The sequence below is a fragment of the Erythrolamprus reginae genome, chromosome 6 (genome assembly GCF_031021105.1).
Source record: "Erythrolamprus reginae isolate rEryReg1 chromosome 6, rEryReg1.hap1, whole genome shotgun sequence".
Lineage (NCBI taxonomy): Eukaryota > Metazoa > Chordata > Lepidosauria > Squamata > Dipsadidae > Erythrolamprus > Erythrolamprus reginae.
This window is the reverse complement of record NC_091955.1, coordinates 86,468,937-86,486,390: the sequence shown is the minus strand read 5'-3', so window position 1 is coordinate 86,486,390 and position 17,454 is coordinate 86,468,937. Positions and strand designations below refer to the sequence as shown.

The window sequence follows — 17,454 nt, the reverse complement described above, 5'->3', positions numbered from 1 at the left end:
AGAAAACAAGAGAGAGAGAGAGAGAAAGCAAGAGAGAGAGAGAGAAAGAAAACGAGAGAGAGAAAGAAAGAAAGAAAGAAAGAAAGAAAGAAAGAGAGAGAGAGAGAAAGAAAGAGAGAAAGAGAGAGAGAAAGAAAGAAAGAGAAAAAGAAAACAAGAGAGAGAGAGAAAGAAAGAAAGAAAAAGAGAGAAAGACAGAGAGAGAGAAAAAGAAAGAAAGAGAGAGAGAAAGAGAACAAGAGAGAGAAAGAAAGCAAGGGAGAGAGCAAGAGAGAGAGCAAGAGAGAGAAAAAAAGAAAGAGAAAGAGAGAAAGAGCGGGAGGGAAGGTGGGAGAGAGAAAGACATAGAGGGGGGGAGGGAGAAAGAGAGCAAAAAAGAGAGGAATGAAGGAACAGAGAAAGAAAGAGGGATGGAGAGAGAGAGAAAAAAAGAAGGGAGAGAAAGATGGAGGGAGAGAGAAATAGAGCGAAAGGGAGGAAGAGAGAAAAAAAAATTGTCCAAACTTTGTTTAGCCGCCCCGCCCCCCTCAATGTGCCCCAGGGTTTTGTAAATGTAAAAAATGTGCCATGGCTCAAAAAAGGTTGAAAATCACTGGCTTAGTCAATGGGACCTGGAGAAGGCCAACCAACCCTGTGTGATCTTATTGGTCTCTGGGAGGTATGTTTCAGGGGACGGACTCATAAATAGTCTGGTCCTAAGCCATGAAGGGCTTTGACCGGTTGTTTGGTGACCATTCAAAATTCCAATGCATTTATTTTACAGAGTTAGTAGGGACCTTGTAGGTTGATGGTTCACACTGTCAGAAAGTTCCTCCTTGTTTCTAGGTTGAATCTCTCCTTGACCCATTTCCGTCCATTATTCCTTGTCTGTCCTTCCAGTGCTTTGGACAATAGCTTTATTTATTTTATTATTTATTTATTAATCAGATTTGTATGCCGCCCCTCTCCGCAGACTCGGGGAGGCTCACAGCAATAATAATACAATGTAATTAAGTTTAAGTTAATTTAAAACCCCAATTTAAAAACCAATCATACATACTAACACACCATGCATAAATTTTATAAGCCTAGGGGGAGGGAAAGTCTCAATTCCCCCATGCCTGACGACAGAGGTGGGTTTTAAGGAGCTTACGAAAGGCAAGGAGGGTGGGGGCAACTCTGATATCTGGGGGGAGTTGGTTCCAAAGGGTCGGGGTCGCCACAGAGAAGGCTCTTCCCCTGGGTCCCGCTTGTTTTCCTCCTCTCTGTGGCAGACCCTCAAATATTGGAACACTGCTATCATCTCTCTCCTTGTCCTTCTCTTGGTTAGACTATGCCATGCCCAGTTCCTGCAACCTCTTTTCTTATGTTTTAGTCTCCAGTCCCCTGATCATCCTGGTTGCTCTCTTTTATTTTTTTCTAGAATCTAAACATCTTTGGGGATTGGTTCTTTATTTTTGACCATGGGGTTGCTGCAACAATCAGAAGAGTGAAAAAAATGGTCGTAAATCTCTTTTTTCAGAGTATTTTTTTTTATTTTTTTCTTCCACATCATATAATACAAAAAATCATATACTTTCTCTTTTGCTATAATAAAATAGTTTTTGACTAGTACACCTTATATACCGTAATCAAGTTATACATTCTTAAATCCCATCTATTTGATTTCGGTTTATTTCACCCTTTATTCCTTTCTTTCTAATTTCGTCATCCAGATAAATCTCAATTAATGTGTAATTAAGTCCATCATTAATATTCCTTAAACTATTTGTAAAATCTAAATCCTTCGGATTTTATAATCTTAATTTCAAAGCCGTAGTGCCTTCTTCCCTCTAGTAAAAATCTCAAAACAAACTAAAAACCCTTATATCTAAACTTACCAATATAAAAAATTATATACAGTACTTTATTGATTTAAAAAGCAAATAAATACAAACATTTAAATTCATTACTTATTATTATGCCATTATTATATTTCATCAAGCCCCTCTTGATAAGCTGAAATTAAGCAATAAAAACAAATACTTTGATTTACAAATCTATAAACCCCATTTAACACACTAGTCCAAATTAAACAAACCTTAGAAGTCGAAATTAAGCCTACTTGAGTCACCTTAATATATTTCAATTACTTATTTAGTTATAAATCCAAAATCATAAATCTACTACTGCTAAATGGATCAAGAAGTAACTACTAAGATTTTTTAAAAGCTATTATAAAATAATAAAAAATATTATAAATCCCTTTTTTCAATGATGTTATAACTTCAAACAGTCACTAAGTGATTTGTTTATTTATTTATTTATTTATTGATTGATTGATTGATTGATTGATTATTTGATTTGATTTGATTTGATTTGTATGCCGCCCCTCTCCGTAGACTCGGGGCGGCTAACAACAATAATGAAACAACATGTAACAAATCTAATATTTAAAATAATTTTTAAAACCCTTATTTAAAAAACCCAAACATGCACACAAGCATACCATGCATAAATTGTATAGGCCTAGGGGGAAGGGAATATCTCAGTTCCCCCATGCCTGACGACCAGGGTGAGTTTTAAGGAGCTTACGAAAGGCGACGAGGGTGGAGGCAATTCTTATCTCTGGGGTGAGTTGGTTCCAGAGGGTCGGGGCCGCCACAGAGAAGGCTCTTCCCCTGGGTCCCGCCAAACGACATTGTTTAGTCGACGGGACCCGGAGAAGACCAACTCTGTGGGACCTAACTGGTCGCTGTTGTAATGATGGGTTTTTTAAATGTTTTGTTTCTTTTTAAATATTGGATTTGTATATTGTTATGATTGTTGTGAGCCGCTCCAAGTCTCTGGAGAGGGTGGCATACAAATCTAATAAATTATTATTATTATTATTGTTAATAATAATTAAGTCAAAGGCTACCTGTAGTAAATTGTTCTACCCATAACTAGCCATGTGATCTTGAGCTGCTTTGATGGGCCCTAAAATGGTGTCTTGTGTAGCCTACGGATAGCCACCTCCAGAATATAGTTAAAATTGTCAATGTTTTTGCTTCTTCCTTTAAAAAAGATGTTCTGTATAGCAAACAATTGGTATAGTTACTCTCCCTTCCCAAAGACAATTTTATCTTCATTTTCACTTTGGATGCAGCGAGCTAGTCACATTTAGGAAATCAAGGTTGCCATGGATTTGATTTATTTATTATTTAGATTTATGGGCTGACAAATCGAAAAACTTGGGGGTGGTGTACAAAGCTACAGTAAAACAACATAAATGATAATGATGTCAACTTTTTCACCTTAGTACAGCAGTGAAAGTTGACCCAGGTTAACAATATTATGAAGCTTCCGTTTCTCCTTCCCCCCCCCCCCTTCTCAATTTTTGGATCCTTCACGGCGATGTGACAAATCCTGTCATCACCTAAAAGAATCGTAAGCTCATTCCTTAAAGCTGCTGTGGAAACCTTATAAAGCAAAAGTTGCCATGGTTAAAAGCAGTCAATAAATTATCGCAAAACTTGTTCTCCAAGGAGCCACAAGTGTAATTGAGATTATCAGATTAGTTGTATTGTTGTCAAAGAAAACTTGATTAACCATCTCATGTGGTCCCCAGGAGTGGAGTTCACTATGAGGCAGTATTTTATCTTAACTCCCAGTTTAGTGACAATGTGAGGATTATATTTATATTCATAGTTGTTAGGTGAAGCAGAGGTGAAGTCTACAGCCTTGTTTTTTATGAATGGAAGAACCCGTTCTTTTAAATTCCTTTCTCTGGTGTAGTGAATGTGAGTCTTCCCTTAAGGAAGTGGTGCGGGAATATCTTGGAATTTAACAGGTAGGCCTCATTTAGTGACTAGAGGTTGTGACAGCTGTCAGCCTTGATAGCTTCAAGGGAGGATTAGACAGATTCGTGGATGCCAAGTGTATCAGTGGTTATTGAAACTGATGTCCAAGTGTTGGTTGAGGCCGGCAGGATTCCCTTGGGTACCATTTGTTGGGGGTCAAGATAGTGATGGGCTACTGCCCCCAAGGGGTGGGGAACACATGGGGGTAGTATGTTTATGCACTATTTATTGAATACTTAATAGTTTTTTATTGTCTTTCCTTCTCTAGTAACTTAGTATGATCCTTAATTCCTTTTAAAATTGGAATAATTAAATAGTATGTTTTATCCATAAACACTTTAATCATTTTAATCATTTTCTAGAAAAGAACTTTTTTAGTAATTCAAGAAAATTGTGCTACTTGCCTAATCTGTTCTCATACTGAACCTTGAGGGTTCAGTACAAAACCTTAAAATGTTACTCAACAAATAATGCTGTCTATCATTTGTCCTTTTTGTGGCTATTCAAATAATGGGACTTAATCAACTGAAAAAGATTCCAAGCACCTATTTGAAAACTTATCTGGGTCGGTAAGCCACTCCCACCCAGTCACATGAACTTTAAGCCATGCCCGGTCACATGATTGTGAAGCCACTCCCATATGGTCACATGGCTGGGAAGCCACTCCTACCCAGTCATGTGACCATCAAGCCACACCCACAAAATAAGACACGCCCACAGTGTGGCAGTAAATTTTTTAGCAGCCCTTCACTGGATCAAGGGAAAGGGAGGGTTTAGCCTTCTCTTTCTGCTCAAGATCCCAATGTACAATTGGTGGGCCACTGTGGACTCGATGGACTTTGGTCCGATTCAGCATGGCTCTTCTTATGTTCCCATGTTCTTATAACTACCTCATTTAACAACCATTTGCAATAATAATTGAGTGGGGGGATTGTAAAAGTTACTTTGTGACCGGTCCTTGCATTTAAGACCTTTGGGTAGCTATATAAATTTGCTTAATAAATAAAGGAAAGTGACCGCTTCACTTAACGGTCTCATTGCGTTTATTAAATATTTGTTATCTCCTAGGTGACATTTTCCATCCAGTTTCTCCAAAAGAGTTAGTCCTCCATTTACAACCACAACTGTTTCCAAAATTACTGTTGCTACATAAGACTATTGTTAAATCGGTTTTGCCCCATTTTGCAACTTTCCTTGCCACTGTTGTTAACTGAATCCCTGCAAATGTTAAGTGACAATGTTATTAAGTGAATCGGGCTTCCTTATTGACTTTGCTTGTCAGAAGGTGGCAAAAGGAGATCTCGGGCACTGCAATCATCATAAATATGAGTCAGCTGCCAAGCATCTAAATTTTGATGACAGGGATGCTCCAATGGTCCTAAGAGTGATACAGTGGTCATACAGTGGTACCTCTACTTACGAACTTAATTTGTTCCGTGACCAGGTTCCTAAGTAGAAAGGTTTGTAAGAAGAAGCAATTTTTCCCATAGGAATCAATGTAAAAGCAAATAATGTGTGTGATTGGAGAAACCACAGGGAGGGTGGAGGCCCTGTTCCCTCCCAGGAGATTCCAAGAGGGGCCCCATGGAGACTTCTCCCCACCTTTCCCAGCCCTGTTTGCTCCCAGGAGATTCCTAGAGAAGCCCCTCGGAGGCTTCTCTCCACCTTTTCCGGCCCTGTTTCCTCCCAGGAGATTCCTAGAGAGGCCCCACGGAGGCTTCTTCCCACCTTTTTTGACCGTGTTTCCTCCCATGAGGTTCCTAGAGAGGCCCCACAGAGGCTTTTCCCTGTCTTTTCCGGTTACAGTTTTGGAGGCTCGGGTTGGTAAATGCAAAATGGTTCTTGAGAAGAGGCAAAAAAATCTTGAACATCCGGTTCCTATCTCGAAAAGTTTGTAAGTAGAGGTGTTCTTAGGTAGAGGTACCATTCTTCAGTCCCGTTGTAACTTCAAACCGTCACTTAACGAACAGGTGTAAATTGAGGATTAAGTGTATGTCACACAAATGGCCAGTTTTTAATCCGTTATTAAACAACTTTATCATGTTATGTATTACTGCAGTTACTTGGATAATATGCTATTTGGCTTCCTATATTACAGTGATGGTGAACCATTTTCTTTTTGCATGCCAAAAATGTACTAGCACACAACCCCTATGCATGCTGCAATGTGCATACGTGCATTCCCACACATGCAAATACACACACACCCATTGGGCCATTTTTTTGCCCTTACCACCATCCTGGTGCGCTGTGTGCACATCCTCCTGATGTATTTTATTTATCATTTGCATCCAGTTGTAGCATCTTGTTCATCCGGAGTTGTATTATACTAGCAAAGTGGATAAGATATTCACTTAGAGGCTTAAGTGATGCTAGTCACTTTTTCAAAATCACATCTCTGAAAGTGTGAATACGATAAAATAAGACTTTTTCAGAAGTTTGACGAGTGCAAACAGATGACAAGTGACAGTGATATTTTCAGTACGCATTGAGGAAGCTGGTTACTAAAGACTCTTGTGCATCCCTTGACATTTTAATGAGATATATAATAAATCTTATTCCTACCATCCCTCCCCGTTGTTTCACACAGAGAGAGAGAGAGTTATAGAAGTAACTTTTCCCAAAGTTGTGCTGTGAACTCATATACAGTGGTACCTCTACTTAAGAACGCCTCTACTTAAGAACCTTTCTAGATAAGAACCGGGTGTTCAAGATTTTTTTGCCTCTTCTCAAGAACCATTTTTTACTTAAGAACCCGAGCCTGGAAAAAATTCCCAGAAAATTTGAGAGCAGCACGAAGGACCGGCCAGTTTCCAGCCATTCCTCCAATAATCCCGGCCATCTGGGCTGCCAGAGGAGCATTTTGGTGGCGCTTAAGGAGGCTTTGTCAGTCCAGAGCAAACAAAGCATTTTCCTTTCTCTGGGTGCTTGGAGAGGGAATAAACTTCTGCCAGCGACCAGAGAAAAGAAACGCTCCCTTCGCTCTGGGCAGCCGAGGAGTCACCACAGTGAAGGAAAGGCGCCGGCTACAAAGTGAGCAAGCGAGAGGAGAGGGGAGCCCTTCAGCATGGGAAGGAAGAGGCAGCAGGCAGCAGCAGCCAGTGTATGGGAGGCAGTGTATGGGAGGCAGCCTCACGCCGGGTGTATTGGAGGTGCGTGCTCCTTCTCGCTGCCCCAGAGTCCCTCTATTTTTTTTAAGCCTTAAAGTTTTGAATTTTTTTTATTCCCCTCACCTTACCTTTTTCCTTTGGCAGCAACTCTCCTCCTCCTCTTCTTCCTCCTCCTCCTCCCACCCAAATTCTGGGCTTTTATTTTTTTTTCCTATTGGGTTTGCATGCATTATTTACTTTTCTATTGATTCCTATGGGAAAAAATAAGCAGGGGAAGGGGGATTGATCTTATTGCCCCATGCCCGGTGACATAAATGAGTCTTGAGACTCTTTCAAAAGGCTGGGAGGGTAGGGGCAATGTGAATCTCCAGAGGGAGCTGATTCCAGAGGGCCGGGGCCACCACAGAGAAGGCTCTTCCCCTGGGACCCGCCAGAAAACATTGTCTGGCCCGACAGGACCCAGAGAAGGCCAACTCTGTGGGACCTAACCGGTTACTGGAACTCATGTGGCAGGAGGCGGTTCCGTAAGTAATCTGCTCCGATGCCATGTAGGGCTTTATAGGTCATCAACAACACTTTGAATTTTGTCTGGAAATCAATTAGCAAACAGTGCAGTAGTAGAGGTACATTAAAGTTCCCAGAAGTTTAATAAATCTTTTCTACTCTTTTGATTTTTTTTTTTTTTTTGTAAGAGAGAAAGAGAGAAATGGACTATTGAAAATTGCCACGTTGCTGTTGAATTTGACAGGGCCATCCTAAAGAGCTTAAAGAATGTCAAAAATGAATTGGGGGCCTCCTGAAGGCTCTCAGCTGCCCACTACATCTCAGCATAAGAAGGCAATCATACTGAAACTGATCCATAATAGAACAATAATTCTGCAATTATGGGACTGGGCCAGAAAACCCCATTTACAAAACAGAGTCTGTATTAAAAATTAACTTCTAAGAAGAGAGGGGCAACTGTAACCCCTACTATGTGTTTAAATGTTTGTATGTTTGTGTAGGTGTTTTTTTATGAAAATTAATAAAGTTTTATTAAAAAAAACAAAACAGAGTTTGGAAATCTTTTTGTTGCATTTTGGATTTTCAGTTAATATATGTATATTCCTTCTAGGTGAATGGTTTCCAAACATCCTAAATGAGGGTAAATTTGAGAGGTTCTTCTTCTTCTTGGCTTCATTAATGATTATGAACACTTTGGGCTTCTGGATCATTTCACACAAGTAAGTCCTTAACTTTTCAGCTCTTGATACCTTCATCTTTCGTAGAGTCTGTCAGTAAATCGAAGAAATATCCTCCTAAGGCAGTGGTTCTCAACCTGGGGGTCGGGACCCCTTTGGGGGTCGAATGACCATTTCACAGAGGTCACCTAACACCATGGGAAAAGACAAATTTCCCATGGTTGTTAGGAACTAAAGCTTCTATTCTGGCGCCTTGGAACATATTTTTACAATCCAACCAATCAGAAACATAGAAACATAGAAGACTGACGGCAGAAAAAGACCTCATGGTCCATCTAGTCTGCCCTTATATTATTTCATATATTTTATCTTACAATGGATATATGTTTATCCCAGGCATGTTTAAATTCAGTGACTGTGGATTTATCAACCACGTCTGCTGGAAGTTTGTTCCAAGGATCTACTACTCTTTCAGTAAAATAATATTTTCTCACGTTGCTTTTGATCTTTCCCCCAACTAACTTCAGATTGTGTCCCCTTGTTCTTGTGTTCACTTTCCTATTAAAAACACTTCCCTCCTGGACCTTATTTAACCCTTTAACATATTTAAATGTTTCGATCGTGTCCCCCCCTTTTCCTTCTGTCCTCCAGACTATACAGATTGAGTTCATTAAGTCTTTCCTGATACGTTTTATGCTTAACAGGAAAGACTTAATGAACTCAATCAGGCATTTACAGTGGGGGCATCTCTCTGACCTTCCTGCCAATCAGCTTAAAGGTCTGTTGGGAGAATTGGCGCTGGACTTATGGTTGGGGGTCACTACAACATGAGGAATCGTATTAAGGGGTTGCGGCATTAGAAAGGTTGAGAACCACTGTTCTAGGGCTACTTCAAATGGTTCCTGTGCATATAACAGCCAGTAAATCTGATCTTGAGTTAGTCTCTCGATTTATGACCACAATTGATAAGTGAGACCATTGTTAAGGGAGCTTTGTCTACTCTGTGGTGGCCCCGGCCCTCTGGAATCAGCTTCCTCCAGAGATTTGCACTGCCCCCACCCTCCGTGCCTTCCACAAGAGTCTCAAGACTCACTTAAGTCACCAGCCTGGGACAATTAGATCTAGACCCTCTGACTACTAAATGTGATGTATGGTTGTGATTGAATTGGTTGATTGATTTTAATATATTGGGTTTTTAGCTTGTAGTTTTTAACACATTGTTTTATATTGCTTATATTGTATCTTGTGAGCCACCCCGAGTCTTCGGAGAAGGGCGGCATACAAATCTAATAAATAAGTAAATAAATAAATTTGGAAAGTATAAAGTTGTCCAGGCTGTGGGTTAACAGGTGACTCCGCCTCCCACTCTTAAATAATTTTCTTTTTTTTTCCTTTTTTTTCTTTTTTTAAATTAAAACATGTACATCGTATAATACAACATATGGTACAATACAAAACATAAAACACACAATACGAGAAAGAAAAAAAACAAAGCAAACAAACAAAAACTAAACAGGTAAAAGTATCGGCGAATGTACAGGGGAGTTGTATTGAAAACGAAAATTAGATCCAAATATATTTGCTCATTACCATGTTTCGAATAGTTTATCTAAAATGTTAAATGCCAGAGTTGAAATAAACACATTGCAGAGAAGTTAACAAATAATAATAAAAATTTCATGTTTAGTTATATATAAAGTCTCATGTTATTATATAAGATAATAGGTTACTTTATACCAGATTTGTAACAGTTCAAGGTTATATCTAACATTTCAATCTTGTAGCCTGTTGTTCTCGCTTTTGCTTCCTAGCCAATTATAAAAAGGGTCCCAACAATTATTGAACGTAGCCAACGATTCATTTCTAACTAGTAAAGTCAGTTTCGACATTTCTGCGCAGTATATTATTTTTTTAATTATTACCTCATTTGGGGGTAGCTCATCATTTTTCCACCACTGCGCATAGGCTAGTCTTGCTGCCGTTGTTAAGTGAATGATTAAGTGTACTTGGGGTTTCAGTACATTTTGTCTGATTATACCTAACAAAAAACATTCAGGAGTTTTGTCTAGTGATAGATTTAATATTTCGTCGATCCAAATTCCAATCTTATTCCAATATAATTTAGCTTTAGAACATTGCCACCATAGGTGGAAATAGGTGCCCAATTCTAGTTGACATTTCCAACAATTTGGTGAGAGTTTGTTATTTAATTTGGTTAGCTTAATTGGAGTAATATGCCATCGGTAAAACATTTTGACCAAGTTTTCTTTATAGGAAGTGGCAATAGTCAATTTATAGTTCCTAGTCCAGAGTATTTGCCATTCCTCCTCTTTAATCTCATTTTTAAGGTCCAGATTCCATTTCTTGACATTAATTTTTGTGTTAAAGTTGTCCAATTCATTGTAATTTAAGTAGCAGTAAAAAAAATTTGATTAGCTTATCTTGAGGGCCTGTACATAGCTTATCTAGCAGGGCATTTTTGCTTATCCCGGATTTTTTTTTGTCTTTGTTAAATTTAGTTTGAATCTGAAGGTATTCCCACCATTCCACTTTTTGACCCAGATTTTCTAGTTCTAGCCTTGTTTTAATTGCCCACATAACAGCCAGGATGAACCCTTGTTTTAATTTAGCAATTCTCCCTTTGTCTCTGATTTCCCCCCCCCTCACATCAGACTTCGAAGACCTTAAGCACATCCCTGTGTTTTATAGCACTGCAAAAGAGGCTTAATTTATTTTTGCTTTGCAGATATAATAATCTTCAGGAGGACTATGATGAAGGATTCAGAGGGAGCCTTCTTCAGGAGCAGCTTTTACAGCATGAGAAATCACTTAAATTTTATGATAGCATCCTGGTTTACCCGTCTCCCTTGTCCCGGATAGAAACTCTCCTGTGAACTTAACCCTCTGAAAAAGACTGGCTGAGAACTTGGGTCTACTCTGTCTTCAGACTATTGCCTGTCAGATTTTAATGATGTGTTCCTTTCTTTGTTTATGGATTGACTTAGCAATAGTGGGTTGTAGTTTGTCTTTTTCATGTCTGCTTCTCTCTGTGAAAATTAATTCTATAAGTTCAGGACTTAACACCTGAACGATTCTAAATCCATGCATCTCATTCCGTTTCCTATCTTGAAAAGCTGCGTGGGTGACAAAGCTTTTTAGTAAAACACCTTCATCCCCCCCCCCCCCCCCCGTTGCTATGCTCCATACCAAACATACCAGATGTGGTCTGCAAAAATCCAGACATTGGCATCTCAGTGTTACAGTCGTCTTGTTTCTCTTTGCTGCCATGTAGTGGTCATCTGGATAATTGCAGGCTGTACTTGGTAGTTCCGTATGTAGACCGTGAGTGGCGAGTTATGGCCCCTTTATGATTTGTGGACTTCAACTCTCAGAATTTCCAAACCAGCCTCTGGAATTCTGGGAGTTGAAGTCCACAAGTCATAAAAGGGGCCATATAGCTCCCCACCTCTGATGTAGAGATATACCTATCTCTAAAGCAGTGTTTCCCAACCTTGGCCACTTGAAGATATTTGGACTTCAACTCCCAGAATTCTGGGAGTTGAAGTCCAGATACCTTCAAATGGCCAAGGTTGGGAATCACTGCTCTAAAGGAAAAGTTGTACAGTCAGAGTTATATGAAAATTTACTAGATTCAAAGCCTTTTTAGAATGAACTTATAACATTTCTTATAACACTCACAACTTTCCCTTCCAAAGACTATTTTTTTTGAGAATGGATATAGCACTTAATGATGGGAGGAGATTGTCACTACTGGATTCCTTGAGCAGAAGGAGAAGATTCTTACTCCCTTTGTATATATTCCATCAGCCTGGAATATATCGATGTCTCAGTCCATCTCACAGTGACAAAGGGGGGGAGGGCAGAAAGATGTACTGTACATTCAACCAATCTTCAAGTGAATACGTGTGTAACTAGTGTAACTAATATACTAACATTCTCATGAGTTATTTACAAGAACCAAGTCCAGCTAACGCATAAGATCTTTGGAAAATCTTTTCTAAAGATCAACAGTTTTGCTTTGGAGAAAATTGTGAGGATCCCAAGGTTTCTAATCCAGCTACTACCTCCAGCTTTTATGCTTCTACCAAACTTTGGGTCTACCCTTATAGTTAATCTCTTGGCTTTGATTCGTGAGCTGAGGTTAAACTCTGCCTGCTACTCCATTCTCTGTTCAAACTCTATGGAGATTCAGCTGCTAGCGATTGAACTCCTGCATATTTCCAATGGTTCCTGACTCACCTGGCAGACCTCTGCTGGATAAAAACTAAGAAAATTGACCATGAACAATGGTTGTCAGCAGTGTGCAGGAACAAGTCTGGAATAATATATGGATCAATTTAGCTTGAAACTCCAAGTGCAGCACTTAGCCATTCTTTGTTCACTAACGTCAAGTTTAGCAATAATGCAAGGAGAATGTATTTGTACTAGCAAAGCAGCAGGAAGAAGAAAGGGCTACTAGGCCCTCCCCCTTGAAATAAATTGTGATGAGGACATGAATTTTTCCACCAACAATATCCCGTGAACAATCCTGGTTTGTCGTGTATGCTTTATTTGTTTGTTTGTTTCTTTCATGGGTAACTGAAGTTCTGATAACTTTCAAAAAAGTTGTTTCTGATAAAAGTGAAGGCGTGAGAAGTGGATGCCTTATTTATTTATTTATTGGGTTTATATGTTTATATGCATATAAAAAATCCCAGTATACAATATAAACATCTAAAAATCCAATTTATTAACTAATTACTAATTATTTTACTACCTTTACTTTACTAATTAATTTACTACCTCGACTTAAGAACTTAATTCATTCCATGACCAGGTTCTTAAGTAGAAACGTTCTTAAGTAGAAGCAATTTTTCCCATAGGAATCAATGTAAAAGCTGATAATGCGTGCAAACCCATTAGGAAAGAAATAAAAGCTTGGAAATTGGGTGAGGGGAGGAGGAAGAAGAGGAGGAGGAGGACAGTCGCTGCTGAAGGAAGAAGGTGAAGTGAGGGGAATCAAAAAAATCCAAAACTTTAAGGCTTAAAAAAAAAAGAGGGACTCTGAGGCAGCACCCAGAGAAAGGAAAGTGCTTTGTTAGTTCTGGACTGCCAAAGCCTCCTTAAGCGCCACCAAAAGGCTCCTCTGGCAGCCCAGAAAAGCCCGAGATGGCTGGGATTAAAGGGGGAATGGCAGGAAACTGGCTGGGCCTTCGTGCAGCTCTCAATTTTCCTGGGAAATTTTTCCAGGCTCGGTTTCTTAAGTAGAAAATGGTTCTTAAGTAGAAGCAAAAAAATCTTGAACACCCGGTTCTTATCTAGAAAAGTTCTTAAGTAGAGCCACAACTGTATTCTAAAAAAAAAACCCGGTACCATTAAAAACCACTCATTCCCATTTGAACAACAGGCACACAACACACTCATCCACTAAGGGGCTAAGGTCTGGTGGCATAGATGAGTCTTCAGACCAGCAGTGGGCTACAAGCCGGAATGCTAAATTGTGCTCACCGCCACGGCTTGTAAGTTCTTGCGGGATCAGCAAAATTTTGCTTCTGTACCTGTAGGGGTAGCAAAATTGCGCCTGTGTTTCAGCAAGGTTTTACCTGCGGCTCCGTGCGCGATTTTGCTACGTCCACAGGTGCAGCAGCGAAATCGCACTGGTCCCGCAAGAACTTACAAGCCGTGGTGGCGAGTGCAGTTTAGGGCTCCAGCTCATAGCCCACCGCTGCTTCAGACTCTTAAGCGAGAAGGATAGATAGATATATCTCTCTACCTATCATTTATTATTTACGTGACTAACTTTTTGGGTTTGCTTTTATGTTCCAGCCAATTGTACCATTTACTCCATATCTTATAGTATTCTGTTTCCTCTCTGTCATGGATTTCCATCGTTGATATATTCATTTCCTGTGGACTTCAAAATCCCCAAATCAGCTATGCCAACTGGTGAATTCTGGGAGTTAAAAGTCCACAAGTCTTAAAAGTTGCCGAACTTGGTCATTCAAGAATTAGACTATCTTTAGATCAAGATTTGATTGCTTAGATCAGGGGTCCCCAAACTTTTTACACAGGGGGCCAGTTCACTGTCCCTCGGACTGTTGAAGGGCCGGACTATATAAAACAACTATGAACAAATCCCTATGCCCACTGCACATACCTTGTTTTGAAGTAAAAAACAAAATGGGAACGTACTATTTAGAGGGGGGGAGAAGATCTGAAATTCATATATGTTTATGTTTTGTTTTTAATTTTCTTTTGTTGACATCTGATTGGCTATACAAGGTTTTCTTGCCTTATGAAAAATGTATAAAGAAAGAAGGAAGCACTTTGGCATAATGGTTAATAAGTTAGAAATATAATTGGTGTTGCACTTTTTGAAGGAACATTAAGGAGGGAATTTAATTAAAAGAAAATGAATGTAACTGGATGACAAAATTAGAAAAAAAAACCTTTTGCAACTTTTTTGATGATTGATATTAGTCACTAACAAAATACCGCATTTTATTCATGGAAAGTTAGATGGTACACTGTGTTGTTTGAATGTATGTTGAGAGAAAAATTTAAAAAAATTACCCCCCAAAAAAACAGTCCTTCCTTCCTCTGTCCCTCCATTTCATTCTTCCTTCCTTTCTTCCTTGTTCCCTCCATTTCTCCTTCCTTCCTTCTTTCCTTCCTTCCCTCCTTCATTCCTCTCCACTTCTCCTTCCCTCCCTCTCTCTCCCTTTTCTTTCTTTCTCTCTCTCTTTTCCCTGTGCTCTTGTCACTCACTGGCGGGCCGGATAAATGGCCTCAGTGGGCCGCATGTGGCCCGCGAGCCATAGTTTGGGGACCACTGGCTTAGATCGTCCCTCTGGGTCTACAGCAGCAACGTCAACCTTCTTTCACAACAGGTTCCGAATGTGTTAAACAAACCCGAAAGTAGATGTAATCCAGGCGACTTCATTTTAGGGTTTTTCAAATGTGAATAATTTCAGGACTGCGAGGCAAAGACAAAACACGTGGGGCATTGTTTCAGGTAGACAAGGGAGGAAGGGGGGGAGAGAAGCGGGAGGGGGAGTTCAGTACAGGGATTAAGCTATCCATCTGTTCAGTTTGCACTGTGATGAAGCACATGCTCTCCATTGCAATGAGATGTGTTAAAAGAGCATTTTTCATTTCCACTGCCTAGCAACAAAGTCATTCAGCACCTGCAATAGTTTAAACATTAAGCATAATTGGCTTTGCTTGACATAAATCTCTAGTTTTGTAAATAAGAACAGGATAGTCCTATCGTCATACCAATTAGCTGGAAGGAATGCTTGCTTCACAGGGGCCTGCTGCTTTTGGAGAAGAGGGATGGAGCGCTCTATCGCGCGCGCTCTCTCTAATTCCATGCTGTTCCATCACAAAAGGCAATCATAAATTCATTTACATCTAAAATTATAGAAACAGCAAAATACTATAATAAAATTTGACAGAGGCACGGCACTCATACAACCTGCTAACCGAATAGCAATCCGCCAATCTAGAATAAGTTCAGGTGTTGTGTGTAATATGTATGTCTGCCTGTCTGACTCTCTCTCTCTCTCTCTCTCTCTCTCTCTCTCTCTAATCTATCACCTATCTATCTATCTATCATCTATCTGTCTGTCTGTCTGTCTGTCTGTCTATCTATCTATCTATCTATCTATCTATCTATCTATTATATATCTATCATCTATCCATCTATCTATCTATCTATCTATCTATTATCTATCTATTTATCTATCTATCTATCTATCTGTCTGTCTGTCTGTCTGTCTGTCTGTGGATGTGGGGAGACTGTGGATGTGGGGGAGACATCCACATGCTGCAGGCCTGTTTTGCTCCCAGTGGAATCTGCTGATGAAGGCTCCTCTGACCAAGAAGACATGAGTGACAGGGAGGAGGAGAGTGTGGCAGACAGCTCAGAAGGAGACCTTGGATTTGGAACAAGACTTAATGATACAGCCATGCATGTGGAGAGTGATGCATAGGCAGCAACAACTGAGAGATAGTTATCAAAGAAAATGAGGCCACCTGTGGTTGGGTGGGGCTGTGGTAATTAGTGAGGCTGCTATAAGTAGCAGCCTGTGGGTTTGGCCATTGTGGAGGATTATCTGATCCTTGTGTTTCATGCCAGCTTTGCTGACTTTGACCTTTGCTGATTTTCCCCGCTTTGAAACTAAACCAGAACAAAGTGTGTTTCACTTTGTGAAAGAAGAAGGACTGTGAATAGCCTCACAGCTGCAAGCTAAGTATCTCAGAACTGATAAGGGACTTGTACAAATTACCAGTTTGTTTGGAGACCAGTGCTCTTTGCTGTTCAAAAAGAGTGCTTCGTTTATTTGTATTTTCGGTATAAAGAACATTGTTTTGAATTTTCAAACGTGTGTGGTTCTGAAATTTGTATCTGTGAATTTTCGGGAGGATTCTATCGGAGAGCTCAACAGAACAGATTCCTATGGGAAAAATTGCTTCTACTTAAGAACGTTTCTAGTTAAGAACCTGGTCACGGAATGAATTAAGTTCTTAAGTAGAGGTACCACTATATATATATTTGGAGAAGATGAAGGAAATCCAATCCAAGGAAGATACAGGAATCCAATCATTTGAGGAAATGTGTTTGGTGAGCGAGTCCAAACAGGCCCAAAAAAAAAAAAAAAGTTCCATCGTGAAATTGCATCTAATCTCTAGGGAAATAGTATCAGACCAAGAAAGATCTCAAACTCTGCAACAGCTCTTTCAGAACAATACAATCTGTTGAGATCCAGCTGTTCTGTCATCCACTTTCTGTGCTTTCTCATTATTTGAGTTCTCAATTTCAGATGTAAATGGAGGTCTTGCAAAACTGCAAGGCCTTTTGATATAATCCCGATCCAGGGAATAAGGATGTGCATTTTACATTGGCCGGGCAAAGCATTTGCAAGGGGAACGTGGCGTCCACAGAAAAAGTCTTTGCAAAACAGCACTTCAAAAGTGAAGTGATGCTTTCCCCCCAAGTCTGCTTTAAAAGTGAAAGGACGCAGCTGTGAATCCTTGCTTAGAGATTATTTTATTTATTTTTATTTATTTGTTTGTTTTGTCCAATACACAATGAGGGTTATAGAGGATATAATCAGGTAGAATGTATTAAAGGGGGAATAGAGGAGAAAATAAAGGAGTGAAATATAACTATGAGAGAATAGCAGAAAAAGATATAGGGGTAGAAGAGAAGATATAGGAGATACAGGAGAGACAATAGGACAGGGGATGGTAGGCACTCTGGTGCACTTATGTACGCTGCTTACTGACCTCTTAGGAACTTGGTGAGGTCAACCATGGATAGTCTAAGGGTAAAGTGTTGGGTATTAGGGGATGACACTA

General features: G+C 39.7%; 1 protein-coding gene across 6 annotated transcripts in view; it reads left to right on the top strand.

The window, feature by feature from the left end:
- SLC15A5 (solute carrier family 15 member 5) overlaps nucleotides 1-12,640 on the top strand; it is a 53,491-nt gene extending 40,851 nt beyond the window's left edge. For all 6 annotated transcript variants that reach the window (XM_070754305.1, XM_070754307.1, XM_070754304.1 and 3 more), the window contains 2 exons: nucleotides 8,025-8,133; nucleotides 10,838-12,640. In XM_070754305.1, coding sequence (XP_070610406.1) covers nucleotides 8,025-8,133; nucleotides 10,838-10,985 — 257 coding nt within the window. In that variant the 3' untranslated portion in view covers nucleotides 10,986-12,640. The remainder of the gene's footprint in view (nucleotides 1-8,024; nucleotides 8,134-10,837) is intronic.
- The last annotated feature ends 4,814 nt before the right edge of the window (nucleotides 12,641-17,454 follow it).